Source organism: Ciona intestinalis, chromosome 6, assembly GCF_000224145.3.
Source record: "Ciona intestinalis chromosome 6, KH, whole genome shotgun sequence".
Taxonomy (NCBI): Eukaryota; Metazoa; Chordata; class Ascidiacea; order Phlebobranchia; family Cionidae; genus Ciona; species Ciona intestinalis.
In genome coordinates this window covers 586,665-608,956 of record NC_020171.2, presented here as the reverse complement: position 1 = coordinate 608,956, position 22,292 = coordinate 586,665, and the positions used below count along the sequence as shown (strand labels likewise).

Sequence of the window (22,292 nt, the reverse complement as noted above, 5' to 3'; positions counted from 1 at the left end):
GAGGTTCTCTGGTTTACTTAAAGGTCAAAAACGTGTCTCACTGCGTATTTACAGTGATTTATAACTTGAAATATAGTTTAAACAACGTGATTTTGCAACTGTATAGTAGGGTGGGGGGGGGGCATTTTGCACATAATGTTTAAATATCCTGAGACCTGATCTTGTTTTAAACAATTAACAACGGTCTATGAAAGTCGTGGGGATATGGTTTTATAATTTTTTGTAGTTCTTTGTTTACAACCAAATAAGACGAGAAAATAGAGTGAAAGGGTATCTCATCTTCCGTACCCTTGAATATTACATATGCATTGGCTACCTAACTTAGCTTCCTTTGCAGCGATTTGTTATACTTGTATAACCCCTCCTAAAACAACAACTTTCTGTCCATAAATGCCATTTTACACAGCCAATTGCCAACTTTTTGTACGCCTAATTTACAATGTATACGCAAGAATAACAGGGTGTTTCATTTCGCTACACCCAATTTACATGCATCGAAAACTATTAATGTGTAACTTTATTTTGACATTACTTTTCAATACAAGCAAAAGTACAAGCTTGAAACAGACCTTAAACTTTTTTTTTCGAAAATTTTAACTTTCCAGCACGGGTCAAAATATCTGTGTGGGTCGATTGTTACGCAACAAAAAATTAGGAAATCAACCGTCACGCATGATTTAGATCTAAAGATAGTCCTGTTTTGGGTAAAACAAGAATTCACGAACCAAACTGACCTTATTTTTTAGAGTTTAAATATAATTTACCCATGTTTTAGCTTTTAGCTGTTCCTTTTAGCATGTATAGACACAGGCTTAAATAAGCATGTATTTTGTTTGTATTTCCTTACTTTTCCGGGGCTGTGAGCTATTTTCTGCTAATTTTAACCCTAGTGACGCACAGGCTATAAATTTGAAGAAATTGCAGCTCATGTACGGCTAAACTGATCGCCACATTTGGCAACTACACTCGTGTATCTAAATCCAAACTGAATCAGGTATTTTGATGGTGTATAGGTGCCCTCAAATGTGGTCACTATGACGTCACAAGCAACTCTATCCCGTCATACAGGTGGGCAATTTTGAAAGTGGGAAGTGCGGGCGGGAAGGTTAAACACCAACACGTGTTTCTTTGTGTACTGGAAAGCGAGTTAGGTCACAAAATTTAATAGATACCCGTGAAACACACTGGGACCTATATTTCTCAAACCTAATACACATCCGTTTTGTATCACTTTAGGAAAAACACTTGACATTAAAAATAACTCAGCAAAACTTGCTCTCTAAAATTTAAATACATTTAGAAACGAAGAAAAAAATATTAATTAGCCTTAATCAACATATAAACGTATCCAGTTACGCTTCCTTTTCCGTTCTATAAGCCTTAAAAGACACCATACCCCAGTTTTGCGTAATTTGAATACCTTGTCTTCCTGTACTTTGAACATATGGCCAATTATGTAGTGATTCGACCGGTCTTACGGATTATATTGCACGCTACATTACACTTACGGATTGTAAATCTCTGCAGGCATAATACTTCAACCAATAGCCCCATCTGTGAAAGTTATAGGCGTATTGTTCCAAGGTTACTAGTTATATTATGTATATCCATATGTAGCACATTTCAGGGCCGTATTTTAATGAATGCGTTAACGTGCTTTATATTACCGCAATTTAGTTATCCTTGCGGGGAAACGGCAGTCTTTTTATATTTTTATATTCTGTTTCACAGACCTATATAGTTCCCGCTTACGAGTTACCATATATGTAACTTGGTGGGTGATTATTCATATTTAAAAACTCATACAGTATCACATTTAAATTACCTTACAGTAAAATGTAACTATAGGAAAACTACATTAGCTCTATATTGTTACAACGTGTCAGACCAGCGTATAACCACTCTTTATAATAGAGTGCATTGCATTTGTATGCTCAGTCGTGTGGCAGACGTCATTTTCCAGGTGTCTAAACAACTTAAAGCGGTATCGCATTAAAATTCCGCACATTCAAATGCGTCACACTTTATCTTTGTTATGTCTATAAAGCCGCACTTGCTGTCATAATTGACAGCTGTAGGAACAGAAACTGTGTTTTTGTTAAAAAGTATATTTCGAAGTATGCGTCTGCAGCCAAGCGAAAAATGCAGCTTTTTCAAGAGCTTATTTAACGTAGAATGAAATTCTAAACTCAGATTAGACCACATAGTATAGTAAAACGACCATGCCTCAACCTAATATACTACGTTACTGCAACTTGGAGAAAGGGGGTAACAAAATCACCAACAAAACATAGCCTAATTGAAATAACTGTTATAAAAAGACACTGTTCAATTAAAATAACACATGACTGATAATACATCATTTCGATTACGGAAGCGAAGATAAAAAAACGTAAATAATACAGTAGCGAATTTATATTCAGCATGTTGGTCCTAATTTTATAAGTAAAAAGAAAGTAAAAAAGACACAAGATTTTGAAAAAAACAACAAAATGCTTGATATTATCTTCAATGAATTCATCAAGTGTGATAAGACCAATGTATGAAACATCCCCAGACTAATTACTTTGGATTGCCTCTCAGTGTACCGCAGTGCGTCACGTAGTCGCTCAAGGAGTAACTTGTTTTTTTGGCCATAAGGGGTCGAAGGCATTAGTTTGAAACAACGTCAAGCCAAAGAAAGTCAAAAACTAGTTCCAAGGTACGTAGACTTGATTAAAATGTATATATTAGTATTATGTTAGCTGAGATCTTCTGTCTATGATATAAGAACTTTTGATTTGTACGAGAAATTTAGTATGTATATTGTAAACTGCTGTACAATACTAGTTTTCAATGTGTAAAGGTAAAACACAAGTTAAGGGCACATTGAATGTAGCATGAAGTGCTCTTAATGAAAAAGTAAAAGGTAAGCTTAGATTGTATGTAAAACGTTCGGAATTTAAATGTAACTCGTAAACTTTTGTAGTTTTGAACGTAAATTGGTGAAAGTATTAAGGCGGTTTCAGTGTGTTCTGTCTATGTGTTTTCGTTGGATTAGTAAAAAGCGTTGCGATTTGACGTTTAAAACGTCTGGCGTGTTTAGAGGTCAATTGAAACTCGTAAACGAAGTTTACAGACATGTGTGGTTACTTCAGCGTGGGTCGTGTTTAGAAAAATGGCAAATAGATTTTTAGTTTCATTTTAGTAAAATTGTATATGGATGTTTGAGAACTGCTATATTGTCGCAACGCGATTGAAGTTATACTGATGTATCCTTATCGATGTATAATGCAGATTAAGCGGTCAGATATAAGGACTAATAGCCGGAAAATAGATATGAGGTACGCGGGATACAGCACAGGTGTTGTTTACAGCAGGTGTTTATGTTTTAAGGTGGACCTACTGTCTTATATAGCTCAGGGGAGCTTTGAGTAAAGAAGTTGGTTGAATTGTCTCGTTTTGCGGCGTGCGCGGAGCGTGTTATTATTGATATAACGTCGACCAAGATCTTTTGCGCCTCAGAATTGCCAGGAGAATAAAAGAGAGTAAAAGTAAAAGAGTGAGAGGTAAGATTTGCTCCCTGGTTTCCCATCTCCCGAGTCCAATAGAGCGTAACGACACCGGTATATAAATCCAAGAGATTCGAGGTTTTGGGCACATGAGTGAGACAGGATTTGTCCAGAGTAATCAAACCGAACCATAACAAAGACATGCAGCTCGAATCAGTCCTGTTCAGACGACAGCGGATTAGTTAAGCATATCATCCATTTTGACAAGTGTTCAAGTTATATTCATTTTCTCAAAAATAGGAATCATATTAGAACTGAGTTGGTGTCATAAAGTTTAATTATGAATTGTCAGGTCTGTGGCTATCAAAGGGCCTACGTGACACGAGCTCGTTTTGAGTGCAGCTTTTAGCATTGCGGGTTTTTCTGAGAGGCTATTAAGTTATAAAACACCACAGTCAATTGTACACGCTGGAAAGTAGTCAAGTGTGTATTCACAGCGTAATTAAGGAGTTGTAAACTTAAAAGATGGCACCATTAACGCGTCACCTCGTCCCTGGGACGGAAAAACATTACAACTCTCTGTGTTATGCCTAAAGATGTAATTATTCAGCGCCATGGCAAAGTGCCTACAATTTGCCTTTAAGGTTAAACGTAGACCTCCAACCGGTAGGACTTATAAGATAAGATACGAAATAATCATTACGTCTGCGGCAAACCAGAGCGAGCGTCATACCTTGTTCTTTTTGTAGCGAAAATTGGCGCCCGAACTTTAAATCCAGGTCGCTGTTGATATTTCGGTGTTTGCGCTTTTTACGCCATTTGTTCTTTGTTTGCTCTCTTTTGTTTGCACTTACATTACTCAACACACGTAGTGAAATACTTATTGTATCAACACTCAACGCCAAAGTGTGTCCAGCGTAAAAATGCAGGAATTTCTTGGGTACTGTATAGCAATTAACAAAATCTTAACACTACCGCTGTTTGGCGTCTAGACAGGTTTAACAAAATTGTTAACAAATTTAAACGTATGGTACGGTGGAGGAAGACATGTTTTATAGCACGTAGTATTCAGATATCCTGATCGTGTTTTAAATAATTAACAACCGTCTATGGAAGTCGTTAGGATACGGTTTTTATATTTTTATAGAAAAGTTGCCCCATCTTCCCCCATCATACTGTACCACACTTCACGCAGCGTATTCTTCAGTAGTCTAGCGCCTACGAAAATCGATCTGTAAATCAGCCATCTTTTCTGTCCTAATTCTATACTGTGGTATTAACATTGATTACATAGACCCGTATGTCCGTAAAGATCTTTCGTTACGCGGATCGAACGCTTTGTTGTGCAGACTCAACCGTGGGAATTGTAATTACGATCGGAAAGGGCCTTCGAGTACCGCTTTTAACTTAACATTTTTGTGATAAGACTTTAATTTAATTTTCTTATGCTTTAGTGCTTACGTTACTTTTGGTGTTGCGAAATCGCTAAGGTTACAATGATTATGTTCTGTTCAACGGGTTCTGTGCACTGCATAACTCGCCCACTTAAAACACTGAAACCTACTAAGTTTTCTAAATATTGTTTTAACGTAAAGTAGGTTGGGTTAAGATGGTTCATATTTTGAATCTATTTTATCGCCTCGTTTTATTCAAAGCAAAAAATATTTATAGAATTATATTAACGTATCCACACGACTCGGCACGAAAATGCGATGTTAAGTGTAAAAACGCGATAAGAAAATATAGGGCATTATGTACTTTGGTATCAATCTAACCCCATAGTACTACACGGGAAAAATGCCACCAGTTTCACTGCTAATACCGACATCCTGAATTCCTGTAACCGACTGCTCAAAATATAACTCGCTATACAGCAGTTACAGTAATTCTCCCTATCCAAATGTGGTTAAATTCTTAGCAAAGACAACTTAAGTGTAAGAAAGTAATTAAAGAATCTTATTTAGTTAGGCTTGTTAATTAAGAAAACGAAGAAAGTCCAGCGCTCGGGTAAAATTGCAACGTTTCCAAATTGAGGTCTATTTACTCATCGCACCCGTACAGTATTATTAGAGTTAGGACTTGTTTTGAATAACAAGCTGTTCTTGTAATAGTAAAAACATAGCGTCTCGAGACAGGGCGTTACATGCAACGATTAGAAATCAGCTTGGTATCCAGACGCCTAATTTCGCATGCTGTGCGCGTGGTGACCATGCAGGCTGTTTACTTTTGCTTTTAAAGGAGAAGAGCCTTTCGTTAGTACTATATTAGCATTCACTGGTATGTTGCTGTAGTATAACAACGCTGGAAGCTCTCATGTGCACTATATACGTTGAGGCAGCTCTGAAATTAAAAGATTTGAAATGCAGCTGAAGAATTATTTAGTAAACGACGGCCTACGACTCTTTATATGGGTAAGTTAATTAATTTATTACTAAGTAAGTCGTATACTGCTTTACATGTATCTTAATGATTCTAAATTATGTGCAACAAATAGTAGCATGCGATAGATTTTCAAAGCTTATATAGTACGCGTTATGACCGAAATCACATTATAAATGTCCACAACCAAAAGCAGTACCATTCTTAAAATAAACCAGTTTAAACAAGTGTTTTATGAAATAGATTCACGCCGGTTCAGAAAATTCAAAATACCTACAACAACTGCTTTTTGTGCGCCTATATTTGCAGGGTTGTTTTACAATGCAGTTGAACTGTATAACGTAATACTACCTTGAGTATACACGGCCAATTTTTGCCCAGAGCCGCATAAACCTTATACGTCAATCAGACGATTTTCGTTTCACCTGTTGGCCCCTAAACAAAACTGAGAAGACGGCCTTCGCTTGAATTTGAGCTTTATCTTATTTTGGGTCAAATACGGACTTTCTTCTTTCACAATCTTTACGATTTTAAGTTAAAATTACTGCTACAACGCTGTTAGAAGTGTTCACTAACTATTTTTTTTTATTTTTTTTAGCGGTTTTTAAGTTGATTTAAAAAACGCAAATCTTATTAAGTAGTTAGCGTTATTTTGTAAGACTTAAAAGCGTGAAAATATTGTCTATTTTTAAAGCTATGTGAGTGTGTACGTGTGGTGCTATGGTAAGGTATGGCGAAACCAACGTGCTTTAAATTCATTGTCCATTTAAGGGTCAAATACGCAGGTCAGTTCTCGGATTTAAATTTCTATGAAGACCTTAGTCTTATCCGATCTAAGTGGAACAATTGAGATTCCGATTCCTACAGTTGGCCGCTAACGGTCCGATCACTCTTTACAAAACGAGAAAATTGTACCACGCTAAATTCGATACCATAGACTGTCCATTTTTAGCGACCTTTTCCGGCGAAAGTGCATATCTTGTTTCGCAGCTGAAAACTGCGGTCTTCGGGTCAGAGAAATTTTACGAGGCCCGCCAGCTGAAGGGTACTGAATGATGGATAGTTTTAAGGAAGAAGCGTTATAGCACTATTAGCAATTACAATGGCTTATTAGGGCTCTCTTTCGAGGCGTCTTGGTCTGAAATATAAGCCGAGAGTTCAATTAGTTACATAAATTCAGCCTTGCCGGCAATTACTCCTACTGTCTGGTGCGATGTAACAAAATCCGAAATTATTCGCCAAACTTAGACATTCGCGTGTCTGAAATGCAGTAGTCGGCTTGTGTGATACGGCATACAAGCGAAAAATAGTACTGCGTGATAAGATGGATACTTTTAGCCCAAAATATTTCATATTTTTTAATTATTTTGTTTTAAAGAATCAACAGCGCTCTTTTTTTACCATTTTACCCCAACCTTAATAGATTTACTTTTGTTCCGCAAAACTTTTAAAATGTAAAAAGCTTTTATTGCTTAAAATATATAAACAGCAAATTAAAAGGGAATTTTTTTAAACTATAAATTCGATAAAAAGCAGATAAACCTTTCGTTCCCGGAATTCTAAAACTTTGTGCACCGCTCTCGTTTATAACTATACACTTCAGCAGTTTTAGGAGAAGACCCGAACCTTACATATTTAGTATCAAATTCAAAATTGCGGCGAACAAAATTATGAAATAGGAGTACCTCTGCTGTAGACAGGCAGTCTGCAAAACGAATAGCTTTTGGGCATAATTTATTCCGAAATTTTCGCTACCGAATATCCGTATAAAGTAACAGAACAATTTACTTTTATGGCATTCTCCGTTTTGGTGCCTGGCAAACGTAAAAGTCCGCTGTTTTAGATTTTCACCATTCCAAATAAAATAATTGATGTAAAGTCAGACTGGTCTGATTGTGGCGTAATGTGAAACCACTGGACAAATTCATTCAATTTCCATGAATAAATGAAAGTAATTTATCTTCGCGTGGCGGAGTAATTACAGTCGTAATCACGGGTGTTCTGTTTCATACATGTCATGCCCGTTTACAACTTAGCGCCGGACAGACAACTAAAAAAATCCGAACTAACCGTCCATATGTATACATACACCAGAAAAGAATTTGGATCATTCTGGACAAAAAATATTACCTATTTATATATCATATAAGATATATTGTAACTTTTGTAAATATATTTGTTTTACAGGTTGCCTGGATATCCATAAACGCTTCGCTATTCTACTTTACATTTATGTATTATTATAACGGGATTCAGTTTTATTACCTTCACCAAATGTTAGGGGTAAGTTCAAGATATAAAAAATATGTCTATTTACCATTTATACACCTCATGTTAACTGTCAAGTTGTAACATTCGTGTCTTATACACCATGCTTATTGTCGATATATAATGTCATTTCTATGAAATATGTCTTATACCTTGTTAATTTGTATTTATTTTTTGACTTTTAATGTAATACTGGTAATTTAAACAACCCATAAGGGACCACACTAAGTTGAAGCAATTGCGGAAATTTTCTTGCTCAACGTCACGTACGCCCATTGTGGCAGCGCCTAGCCTCGATCTCGACTCTTTGGTCTAACGTTTACCGTTATTTGCAGTACGGTCTATGCATCAGTAGAGCAAGTGCTGCGTGTATTAATCTCAACAGCAGTTTCATTCTATTTCCAATGTGCCGAGGACTTGTAACATTTATGAGAGGATTGCCGCGGGTGAGTGTCACGTATTACCTACGCCTTCTGATACAATTTACATACGAAGCTTGGCCTATAACTTTTATAGCTTTTGCGCAGTGATTGGGCTATAGAGTACTGTGGGGTAAGATGGATTCCGTTAGCACACAATATTCTATGTTTTCTAATCGTGTTTTTGGCAATTACCACACTGTTAAAGTAGTGAGGTTACGGTTATAAAGTTCTGCAAAATATTCTTTGTTTTCTACCGAATGCGACGATGAAATAGAATTAAAAAAATAACCATATTACCGAAACCTACTATATCATGTATAAGATGTCGCTATTACGCTGAGAAATTGTCAAAAAACGATCGCCTATTTCCGTTGACGAAATATAATCGCGAACCGGGAAAGCCGAAGTATTTCTGAATGTCAAAACAACCGATAAGGATTGACAAAAAACTAAAACTTTGTAAAAATATTACCTTGATCAATAAACTTTAAATCGCAAATAATGATTTCAAATTAATTAAGTTTCAATTAGTTATAATTATCTTATCCATGCACAGCGGTATAATGAATGATGATATTAGAAATACAATACGTCTAAAGTTACTTCAAGACATATTCTTTGTCTTTTTGGTCTTACATAACTAACCGTCAAAACTTAATACCCAAAAACCGTCACGGTTTTACCTTGCCACCAAAAACGTCCATCAAAAAGTGCTTCGAAAACCGTTAAAAATCATGCGAGTGCTACCCGACTGACAGTTCGCGTGTGTGGAAATAGTGAGTCATTCGTTGTACACGCTTTTAAGGCATATAGGCCATCTTCGCGGTGGTATTATATACCCACAGTGGTGTTTACTGTTGCGCTGCTTATACCACATTTGATGGAGTCATTTATCAGCGCTACCTCGGTAAAAGTCGGGTCCATTAATAAGTAAACACACCATATGCCGTGTCTAGTACATGTTTGGTTACTTATGAGCCTTGAAATTTGACGTATCCGCAATAATTGCGCTTCAGACACTCAGGTACCGGACTAAAGCAGTGTTTTGTGAATATACGTTAAGGTCACAATTAAAAATAAAAACATTTGTAGTAAAACCAAATATATAACTGTATCCTTACAACTATGAAATAGCTTTATGGGATATTATGCGCTAAAGGTATCTATCTTATCCCACAGTACAAATAAAGGGCTTATTTTTGGGAACCACTTTTACTAAATCTTGTAAAACACAAAGGGTAACACTGTGAAATCACGTCTAAAGCAACAATTAGGTTAATTAACTTTGTATGGTTTATTGTTTTGTTTTTTAAATTTTCGAAACAAATAATCGGTCGTCTTGTTACGTCATTGTAATAACCACGACCGTGACCATGAAATTCAACGTGAATTACCGTGAACCGTGAAATGCATCACGGAGAAATAAACTTATGGTTTCCTAATAACCATTAAAAATATGATTATGGCATTCATTAATTGTCCTGCTCGAAAATGGAATCATTTGACAGTGAGCATACGGTGTAAAAATGCCACGTATGTGTGGTGTATAAGAAGACACCCATGTTACAACTTGACAGTTAGCATGAGGTGTAAGAATTTACCACATTGGCCTGGTGTATAAAAAGACTTGTTAGAACTCTACAAATTGCGTTACATCACGTTTATAAATACTCATATCTGAAAATACCGTAACGATATCTGCTTTATCTGTATTTATATTACTCATATCTATCTGACAGCATCTGGAACTTATTTATAAACACACAATCTAAGTTTAAGTACATGCGTGAGAGGGGTGTGTTAAGGTCAAAATCGGAATATGCCATTCACGTGGCCTCTACCGACACGGGCCAGTGCGCACGATTGACAACAAAAACAAATGTCATCAGTCACGTGACAATTCATACCCGCAATCCGTTGTACAAGCGTGGCGTCACGATTTTTGCTAATTTTCCGCTAATTTAAACACAAAATTGGATATTTACCGTTAAGTGACCGTAGGCATGTTTTGCTAACACCCATTTAAATACGTTTCGGCAATTGTTTTCCAACAACGTGCCACACATTGGATAGATCCACGACACGGGTGATACGCACGATTTTGGAGTTAGAACCATTTGCTGTTTTAAATACAAATTAACTCGTATTAGCGCCTCCGCCTTGCAAAAGATAAACTCCTAACCCACCACGTATATTAGTGGTTAAATCTTACATTGCGTCGACTTTCTGCTAAATTAGCTAAATCTCTTCAGGAAATTGGTCAGTGCTTCCAAAACACGCTTTCTATCAACATTGAGATAAGTGTGTCAACACTGAATACGAAAATTAGTAGCGGAAACACTAATTTCTGGGAAAATACACCACAACAAATAAAAGGCACGAAAGGATAAAACTTTACCGAAAAACATAAAGTCTTTCTAGTGTGGCCCAATGCCTATACTGCAGTTTGTTGGAGGCATTCTTTGTTAAGTGCTTCAATGTGTACTTACACTTTTTAATTATAAACTGAATTTAATTGAAAACTTGTGTTTTAATATTTTAACAAAACTATTTTTGCATTCAGGGTGTTGGGCGACAGGTTCGAAGACTTTTAGACAGAGGGCGGTCCTTTCATATACTGTGTGGGTATATACTGTGCCTGTTAGCCGGTAAGTTTATTGCAAACAATACAACAAAAGCGTGTATTGTATTAGTAATCATATAGCGGTTTTAATATGAATACAGATTGCCTTATAGAAATAGGTCAACAACCTAGCTATTATCCACTTTAGGCACTTAATTCCGATACGAACATGACAAAATAAACTACACACGCACATTTTTAAGAACAATGGATCGATTTATAAAAAGCGTTTGAATTGACTTTTTATTTGACATTTCCCGCGCTTTCAAATCATCGCATATTTCAAATCGTACGGCGTCATATTTCACTCTATGACGTAACAAACGAGACGTTTTTAAGTTCTTGTCAGCTTGACAGCTAGTAAACTTGAACTCTGCACGTTTGACATCTAAAACAGCGTCTAATTTCCCGACAGCGCGCACGAGGTCACGCAGAAATCTCACATATTGTCACACGATATCTATTTTAACTCTGGTTCGCTTTTTTTCGAAAGTACAACCGACACCGTGGGAAAAATCGTCCAAGTATCTAAGAATGTGTTATGGGTTAGGGATTTCTGTACCTTCGCAATTAAGGCATGGGAATTTAATGCATACCTTGTACATCATACCCCTAGAACGTTTTACAAGCATATAGATTACACTCTTAACCTTCTGTATGTGTCCTTGGGCAAGACACTTAACAGCAATTGATCCAACCCAGTGGTTCCTAATTGGTGGTCTAAATTTTCGGTTATACAGAAAATAACAGTTACAAACAAAGTTACTTACGTGGTAACTCGAAAGCGGGCACAGGGCGTGTGAACAGAACACCCATGTGACAAAGACTGTCGTTGCCCCGCCACGCGAGAATAAATAAGTTACATTCATTTATTGAATGGTCATAGCATGAACTGATAAAACGTTTCAAAACATACATTTCAGTTGGCTAATGTGAACCATTATTTCTACTTGGTTTTAAAATTAAATATTGAAAACAGTAATATTGCAATTGCTTTACTCAGCAGAACTTATGAGCAGTTTAAAACCGACCGTCAACATTTAAAATTCACATTTCGTAAACGTTTATTATACCACTGGGTTAGGCAAAGGAGTGACTTATTTTAATGGGTGGGTGGAGCTATATATTTGTTACTATGCAGTCTTATGGGTGCAGGCTGCCGTGTTGGTATAAGTTAATACAGTTACACCCTAAAGTTTAACAACAGTTTTTGGTGTGAATACATACAGTGTAATAGGACAATGGTTACTAGCCTTTAAGTGCTGGTCTGTACGCTCTACTGACTTTTTCGGATCAATATAACATTAATCTTTTAAACAGCTATGACAGCTCGTCGGTTAAAGGGGACTTTTAAAGGGTCATGAAAAGTGGGGCAAAAGTTATGGGTGTTCTTTTTATTTAAGTTCTATATTTTTAGACTTTCGGGGCAAAGAGCGTTCCCATTTAGTCACAAACATATACCATACATACAAAGTTACATATGTGGTAACTTGTAACCGGGTAGCACGAGGTGTATGAAGCAGAACACCCGAGTTATAACAATTGCGCCCCGCAACGCGAGGATAAATAACTTACATTCATTTATTCAAATTCGTCTTGAAACTAATCAAATCTTGAAATCGTGACGTGAGAACATTTGCAGGCATAAAATTCTAAAATTGGTCATAGTTCCATGTGTTTGTCATTGACTACAGTCGTCTCCTGCTTCCTATATGTTTAACTTATCTTACTTTCTTGGCTCCCATTTTCTTGGCGCAAGCATTGGACAGTTCCTGGCGGCTTGTTCTGCTATAAATACCGAAACCTAGACAAATAGTGGCGATTAATTGGCTGGAGTCCCAGATTCTTGTCAGTTATTTATGTTCCAAGCGGTAGTGTCCTGTTTGACGTTTTATAGTACGGTTTTAATTTATAACACGGGTGTTCTGTTTCATACGCCTCGTGCCCGTAGATTGCCCCATGTATGTAAAAGCTCTTTTAGCAAATTGTTTTTAGCTACTAATGTTATTACCTATTTAGGTCGCCTTAATGAGGATAAAGGTCTGTTTTTGTTTAACACAAATTGTATCGAACATTTTGCGTTCGCTGTTAGGTATTAAAATAATCGTCGAAAAATCCGGTCACACGAATTATTAAATTTCTGATTAGCGTTAAATCTCTGCGGTTTCTTTTTGTTTATTTTGCGAATATATATAGGATATTACTCGCATCGATCATTCTGGTTATTCCATTACCTCCATTACCCCACAGAACTAAAGTTCTTTTAAATGTACCGAAACGCAGCGCCAAAAGGCACTTAACAAATATTAATCTCAATTAGAAAAGAGGGTTTTAAAAGATCAATGCTGATGTGACCTCTTTTGCTGGATATTGTATTTCGAAGTGTTTACAGATTGAGGTGATAGTTCAAGGGCTAAAGAAAAGACTCCCAATAAATCAAAAAGGCGCCGGCAAAATGGCGGTACTGTTTAAGTTGTTTCGCCTTACAAGTAAAGTAAACAACTCAAAGCGGAATGGATTAGCGCTGGTATTAGGGTTACGCCGAAACAGTCTTTTCGGCATGTTCCATTGCGCACTAGCATGAACTTAAACGGTCATTTCGGCACGCGTCGGTTATTGTCTGAACTGTATCCTGAATTGCAGTTTAAATATAGATGGAAAACCATCTGCCAAGTAATCAGTAATAACCTTTGCTCTGCAGAATAATGCAGAAGCCTGGATTTTAGGCCTAACTACTAGGACACGACGCATAGTTTTGCATAACCTACTTTAACATAATAACCCATTTGAATCGAATCCCAATTAGACCGTTGGGTTAGCCCTTCTAAAAAAATGATGTGCTGTTATGGATAGGCCATACTCTGGCTTAAACAAGGTTGTTTAAACATAAGTTTTTTATTGTTTTTTTTTAAGTTTTTAACCTAAATATTGTACCGTAAACAAATTTTACCACATATTTCCTAATCTTTTTTTAAGATTGGTAACGGTCTTTTATAGATGATGATATGGATATAATTCTGTAAATATTCTTTGTTTATTACCAAAATGGACGATAAAAGAGAATTAAAAAACGGTTTATTTTTCTGAGAGCACATATTATTTGTTTGTTCTTCTTAAGAGGATAAGTTCTATTCTATATGTTGATGAGGACCTTCAGTTAAATCAAATAAAAAGGGGGACAATTTAGGGCAAAAAGGCATTACGTAATGGTGAAAAATCACTATTACGTAATTGCTTACTTTTATAACGCAGCATCCGTTTATGGCTAGACCCATATCTGCACTGTCCCATATTATACTATATATCTACAGTACTAGCATTGTCCTTTGCAAAAATTATTTACTTTCTGTCGGGAGCAATTTATGCCGGGTAATAACGACACAGGAAATCAGTCATTGTATTTTATTGTTTGTATTTCGTCCAAAGCGGGACATATGTCAACATGAGTCACAAAAATAAACAATTCCTTTTGTCGCGGGGCTTGCAAAAACTCCCTTAGTATTACGTAACCCGGTGGTGCAATGACAGAGGCAATTGTTCTATACACAATCTATCTTTGTTGTGTTATGTCTCGTTGCGATAGCGTAACGTCTGTAATCAAAGGGATGTAAAATTTCAATGACTTCGCCGTAATAAGCGGTCTCTGCCACTTAACACTAGGTTTTGTTGCACCATTTTCCGTTCGGAAGGAACACACTATGACGTAACAGTCTCTCGACAATGAACTGGGTTACGTCATAATTAAAAACTTGAACAAGTTCATTGTTTTTTTAGCGATTTTTTGTTTTTGAGCGGAAACATTTTTGTTGTTAAAGTCTTGCTCTCACGACCCGAAACCGGCGCTTGTGACGTCATAATGTAAGTCTCTGTCGTTCCATTGTTAGCCCCGAGACTTCCATTGTTTGTAGGCTTGTTTATATTGGCACATACTGCATACTTAACAGTATACAGTACTATGGGGGTAGGATGGGTACCGTTAGCATATAATGCCCCATATTTCCTAATCGTGTTTAAACAATTTCCAACGCTTTTTTAGAGTCGTATGAACACGGGTATGTAATTCTGTAATTATCCTTTAATTACGTTAAATTAGGATAAAAACATAAACCGTCTTTCCCAACCTACTATATAACATTCCCGGACAAAAATAACCGGTGACGTCACTAGTAATGACGTCACAAACTCAGTCCTACATATTGTTTCCGAAATCTTGCCACAAAATTGGACCCTGCGGTTTGTTTTATTAATAAAGCAATTAATTCGAAATTCTATTGCGTTTTAAGTAGATTAGATTTTGCGGCGTAGCTATAAATACGACTCTTGTATTCGGATTGCGCTGACGAGTTTAAACTTTGCTTTTACCTATATCATTATCTATATACAGTCAGCACTCGTACTGGAAGCGGGCAAAGGCCTAATTTATGCCAGTGTTTCCCAATGTAAAATTCCAAACTTTATAATGTCTACAAAAGTACGCTGCCGAATTTTTAAAATTTGGTGTTGGCGAACTTAGAATTTAGTGCACTTTTAATTAAGATTCTTAAAAAAGCGAGCAATTTAATTTTTGCTTTTAAAAATGCAAGCACTTTAGTTGGTATATCGCAAAAAAATGGGTACTTTCAATAAAGAATGTTAAAAAAAAGAGTGTTTTATTTGTCTAAAAGAACGAGCACTTAATTTGTAGTATCACTTTAATTTTGTATTTTGACCACTTCGACTTTTGAGTCACTTGAAGTCGTCACTTAATCATTGCATTCGTGACAGCTAGAGCTTCGTCTTTTGTTACGCATCTATTACATAATCACTACAATGCTGCATAAACGTACAATTATCGTAACAGGTGCCGATCGCCTTATCCGGTGACGTAATCAATGATGACGTCATCAGATATAAAAAACGATGACGCCTTATTGCATAACGCCATAAAATAGATTAACTAATTTAAACTTAAATTACTCTAGTATATATAAAAATATATATACATATATAATATTGATGTAGGTTAAAATATATGGGGTAATGACCCAACATAGGTTGAAACCCCAGGTCCCTAGGCTCGCCATAGGTCCATAGCCATCATATTGACACTAATGCATTTTCACCCTAAAACTTTTAAATGTTGTTTATGTAGTGAGTAATATGTCTAACCACATGTTTCTCCAAACAGGTGTTCACTGTGCCGCGCATGCGTACAACGCTGTCTACTTCTCAAAATATTACAACTCAAGATATAAAGATCTGAACGTAGCAAAATATAGCAACCAGGTAAACCATCTACCTGTATGTATTTAGATGGCTATGCATTCCTTTACTTGAGATAATTTAATTCTTACGTTTTTGTCTCGAGAATGATTGTAAGTTAATTATCCTCGCGTGCCCGGAAAACGACAGTCGTTATAACACCAGTCTTTTGTTTCATACATCTCGTGCCCGCTTACGAGTTACCACGTACGTAAGTTTTGGGGGAGAATTTTTGTTACGTATTTTGTAATGATATCTTTGGAAATAAATTCGACATTGACTTCTAGAATTAATCGTTTATTACGTCACAGAATCCATTGTTAATGCTTGTGACGTCACTATCAGGCATTACAGGAATATTATTGGTCATCTCATTAGTCGTCATTTCCGCTTTCGCGTCTCGTCCAATCAGGTAGCGTATATTTGATGTCGTATATATTTTTTATTAATGACGTCACAAACGTGGTAGTTTTACTCATTGTTTTTATAACAGGCGGAATAATCACAATAAGTTCTGGAAGACGCATCATATATTTATTGTTTTCTACGCATTGATATTTATACACGCGATGGAGTGAGTATTTTTTTCATTTGTTTTAGTTGTAGTACATGTTTAAAATCTATACCGATGTGGGCGAGGTCTTACATGTTACATGGCATGGGATTTGAGACCAGAGTTGGCCAATGGGTAAAAAAATATGGTAAGCGTGAATAAATGTAACTTATTTACCGTCGTGTGGCGGGACAACGGCAATCATTATAACACAGATGTTTTGTTTCATACACTTCGTGCTGTTTATATACACTTCGTGAGTGTTTTTATCGTTTTTTAAATGTGTTTTTGATACATGAAAATTTACTTTAAAAACATTACCATTGGTTTAATAAACCATTTCTAACAATCTGGTGTTTTCAGTGGTGTAATAAAGTACCAGACGAACGTGGACCAGCATAAACCAGGGTGCTTCATAATAATCGACCAAACCAATAATACCTCCAACATATCAATGGTACAACCAGAACCTGAACCATTTCCGAACCATCCTAGCATGGTGAAACCAAAAATGGTTGCTGTTCCAGAGCCACCTCATGGGGAACCATTTCCAAATATGAAATTGGCATCAAAAATGCCATCAAAAGTAAGACATAAATTATCATAATGAATAAATAAGTGAATTTATTTCTCCCCGCGTGGCTAGGCAACGACAGTGGTCATATATGAGTGTTCTGTTTTTCATACTTCATGCACACCTACAAATTACCACATATATACCTTACTGGTTAAATATATTTTAGAAATATAAACCTGCGTTAATTATGCAAGCCTAAATGGGCATATAAGTAAAACCGAATATATTTTTAGACAGACATGAAATTTATGAACAACACTGCTCCACAACCCCACCATGTGATTATGCCTGAGCCGGAACCAATGCCGCACAAGGGCGCTCATGGTGCACCAAATACAACAAGAATTTTCGTCCACGGTTCCTGGGTTGAAGTGATGGAATGCGTACAACCACCGCCCAAGTTTAGTTCATGTGGTCAAGAGGTATTGGCTTTAATATTCGTAATACTAATAAAATATTTAGATATATATATAATCTGAAACCTGTGGTAATGTTAAGTCTATTCTATGAGGGTGAGGTCTTCAGTGAGGCACACCTGATAACTGAGATGTAGGCTCATTGATCCCTAGTATATTCTGTTATAGACTAATATGAGTTTCAATTTTTAATAAGTTTAGCTTTTAAAAGCCATCGTAATGGTATTACCTAACTATAGTTTCTCTTCTCCAGGCTTGGCTTTGGCTTTGTGCTCCTTTGATTATCTACGTCATAGAGCGTATTGGACGTCATTTCCGATCGTCTCATGACGTCACAACGATAGTGAAATTTATCGAGCACCCATGTGACGTCATCGAGTTACGTTTATACAGAAACGGCTTTTCAGCGAAACCAGGCCAGGTAAGAGTCTTTTGTATTGAATAAGAACACAATATAAGTCGAATGCCATAGTACAGTGTTTAGCGAGCATGCATCTAACCCAGAGGTTACGGTTTCGAGGCTGGTCGTTGCTATCATTGTGGGTGTATGTGTTCTTGGGACACTCAACGGTAATTGCTCTAACCCAGTTGTCACTTCACTTAAAAGTTTTCTAAAAAGTTAAAAACTGTTCACCCACAAAGTTACACGTGTGGTAGCTCGTAAGCAGGCACGAGGTGTATGAAACAGAACACCCATGTTATAACGCTTTTCTTTGCCCCGCCAAGCTTGTTACAGCCAATTAACCGCCTTTTTATTTACAGTGTATTTGGGTTCGTTGTCCCCAGCTTTCCAAAGTAGAAAGCCATCCGTTTAGTTTAACTTCTGTTCCTTCCAAAGACGATCCCACGTTTGGAATTCATGTCAAATTGCGCGGCGACTGGACAGGTATGTTGCGAGCACTAAATTATGTATGGTTTGCTATACGTGTCCATATAGTATGGGGGAAGATGGGACACCTTTAGCATATAATATCTAAATATCGTTATCGTGTTTCAAACAATTAACAACGGCCTATAGTAGTCGTGAAGATACGGTATTATAATTCTTATAATGTTTTTTTTGTTTACTGCAAAATGGGACGGGAAAATGAAATGAAAAAGTGTGGCATCTTACCCCACCCTACTATATAACCAAACCCATTAAACAGTGCACATTTAACATGCCTATTTAACCGTGTTCATTTAACGTCTTATCACGTATAATAAGTTCACTGTTGTATCCGGTAGCCTATCCAAAATGCTTATTCCACGAACCTACCGTTCTTATCTTTGTGAGATAAATACGTAACAATGCTCTCTTTGACGTCACAGAAGAACTACGTGACTTGATGGTTCGAGAACTAAACCCAGTTGTTGAAATCTCGAAAGATAAAATCATTGCGGGAGGAAATTTTCTAGAAAAAGATGATGAACTATCAAATAGAGGGGAAACGGAGTACAAACGTAACCCTAATAATTCCCAATACTTGGCGACTATGGCAAGTCCAAATCAATCAATAAATAAACCATGTTTGGTACATAACTTCAGGACTCAAGAAACGGATTTTCAAATGCACTGTACTCTTTCAAATTCAACTATTTCGTTGTACGATAATCACGAAATGCCTACACATCAAGAAAATATAGATGATCAAACATGTAAGAAGACTTCGTCTACATGCCTTTCTCAATACAGTTTGGAATCCGAAAGTCAGCGAAACCTTCCGAAATCAACAACGTTACATTCGAAAGATCAGCAAAATCTTCAAAACGAAACAACGTTATATTCCGAAGATCAGCGAAATGTTCCGAAAAGTACAGCATTGGTTTCCGAAGCTTGTTCTACAAAAAACGACATCCATTTACCGTGCAATCAAACTGTTTCAAAGCAATTGCCAATTTTATGTGTGGAAGGACCGACAGGTGGAGCTATGGAGGATATATTTAAATATAAGATTTCCATGTGCGTTGCTGGAGGAATAGGAGTCACACCATATGCGTCTGTACTTAATGCTTTATTGTGAGTAACTTAAAACTGGTGTAATTTAATATTTTACACATATATGCATCCCCTTTTATGCATTTTGTGCATTAGAGAGAAATAGTGCATTTGTACATCTCATGTTCTCTATCGAGTTATAGCATGGATGTCTTTCTATACACAAGAATTATTCCATCCTACACACTTAATGTTTATTCATACACCCATACCAACTATCAAGTTATACCATAGGTCTATTCTTATAAACCAGACACCGCAAATGGTCCGTCAATTCCTACACTATGCTCACTGACCGTCGAGTTATAGCACGAGTGTCTTGTTAGACACCAGATACACATGAAATTATACACTACATAACTTCTACTTTTTAACAATTATCGTAATTTAATTATAATAACATCATAGAAAAGATGAAGACCTCTTCTCTCGAATGAAGTTGAAACGTCTTTACCTAATATGGTCATGCAAGGACCCACGTTCATTCTCATGGTTTGCGTCACTGATTCGTGACGTACAAATAGTGGTAAGTAACACTAATAACGAAATTTGATGCCGTTTAAAATTAATTGCTTAATTACTTAACGTGTAATTCTATTTTGCTTTTCATATGGGTAAGGTATATGAGGGGTTGAAATTATTTGTCCAACTACATTAACACCCAGGCTGCTATTTAAAATTAGAATACTAATGACGTCAACGTCAGCACGTGACTATAGTTACCACAATGATCGTTTTCTGACATATCGTATATTAGTCGTTTAAAAGATAGAAGACATTATACAGTATTGTACGGGGAAGATGGGACACTTTTAGCACATATTATCTAAATATCCTGATCGTGTTTAAAACAATTAACTACAATCGATAGGAGTCTTGAAAATGCGATTTTATGATTCTTTGAATGTTCTCTGTTTACTACCAAATGGGACGAGAAAATAGAACGAAAAGGTGTCCCATCTTTCCCCATTCCACTGTATCGTTTATTGGTCGTTCAGGATAAAAAAAACCTATATATCTACTGCAAAATGTCCCTCACTTTACATGCATTGATTGAATTATTTACTTACAATGAATTAAAGAACTTCTGTTTTCTTTTTAGTTGTGGAAGCGAAACTGTCCCGACCTGTTATCAGTACGTCTTCACATTACTGGTTCAAATACGTTGCAATCTGAAGAATCGGGTGACCAGTTGTTATCAGACATACAAGGCTGCCATGTAGCGTATGGTAGACCAGACGTAACACAAGTGTTTGAAGAAATTCGGACTGCAGCTCAATACCAAAGGTACATACGATGTAATATTTATAAATTGAATGGAAATTGGCTTTCGTAACAGAACAACTTTGGCACGAATACCCAGTTTTTCTATAGCATACTTGATGTTGAATTTCACCCATATAGAATAGATGATTTGTGATCGTGTGTAGGCCTATGCCAAGTTAGACAGAAATGCATGCAAACTGCGCTTTAATACAACATGAATGTATACCTAAAAACCTCTATCTTTGTGGGTTAATAAGCTCTATCTGTCCTGAATTCCATTTCCTTGACGCGGACTTTATCCACATAACAAAAAGTACCATACAAACTTTTAGAGCGTGTATAAGTAAAGTACTTATAATTCTAATAACGCCCTATGGCGTGGAATGACAGGGACCTGTGTGATAGAGGTCAGAGTTTGCCAATTCCTCTAAATTTAAGCTAAAATTATGTATTTTTTAAAACAGATCAACAGTTGGAGTATTCTGTTGCGGACATCGCTTATTGGTTTCTAGCGTGAAGCATCATTGTCTCAAAACAAAATCCAGCAAAGTGAAATTTTTATTTAACAAAGAAGCATTTTAGATATTTTAGCCTTATTACTTTTACCGAAGTCAGCATATTTTTACAGCATTTTATACCAGTATTATTGCATTTTCAACATATTTATTTACCAAACGTGTAGCAAACTCTGTATTGCGAGTATTTTTATGCAGTTTAGTTACATTTTTAGACAAAAACAACGCCTAACTTATTTCCTTTTCGTAGAAAATTACTTTTTCTAATTTCTCCCTTCATATTTTCCTCGCTGTATAAGCGTTAAACCATACAGTTCCCAGCAAAGGCTGCTATTTATATTACTGTTTTATACCGTTGCAATTTTATGCAGTATTATTTCAAATTTTTACATACTGCCTTTCGTGACTTTTAGACAATAAAACATTCCAGTTATTTTAAAACGCGTATCGGTTGTTGTGTAGAATGTATGTCATTTGTTTCTCCCGCTCGGCAATTTATATAACAAGGGTGTTTTGTTTCATACACCTTAGTGACCACTGGTTTGAAGCAATTACCGTTATAG

At 36.4% G+C, this 22,292-nt stretch overlaps 1 protein-coding gene across 1 annotated transcript; it reads left to right on the top strand.

Moving 5' to 3' along the window:
* Positions 1-5,729: 5,729 nt before the first annotated feature.
* nox4 (NADPH oxidase 4) lies at positions 5,730-22,165 on the top strand (the record flags this gene model as incomplete). Its single annotated transcript, NM_001033829.1, is given in 15 exon segments — positions 5,730-5,902; positions 8,058-8,153; positions 8,474-8,584; positions 11,124-11,208; positions 16,351-16,448; positions 16,736-16,836; positions 16,918-16,998; positions 17,341-17,563; positions 17,788-17,976; positions 18,224-18,391; positions 18,733-18,856; positions 19,282-19,969; positions 20,357-20,474; positions 21,051-21,235; positions 21,679-22,165. Coding segments are annotated over 15 exon segments (2,436 nt in total). The 3' UTR covers positions 21,797-22,165.
* Between the last annotated feature and the right edge of the window lie 127 nt (positions 22,166-22,292).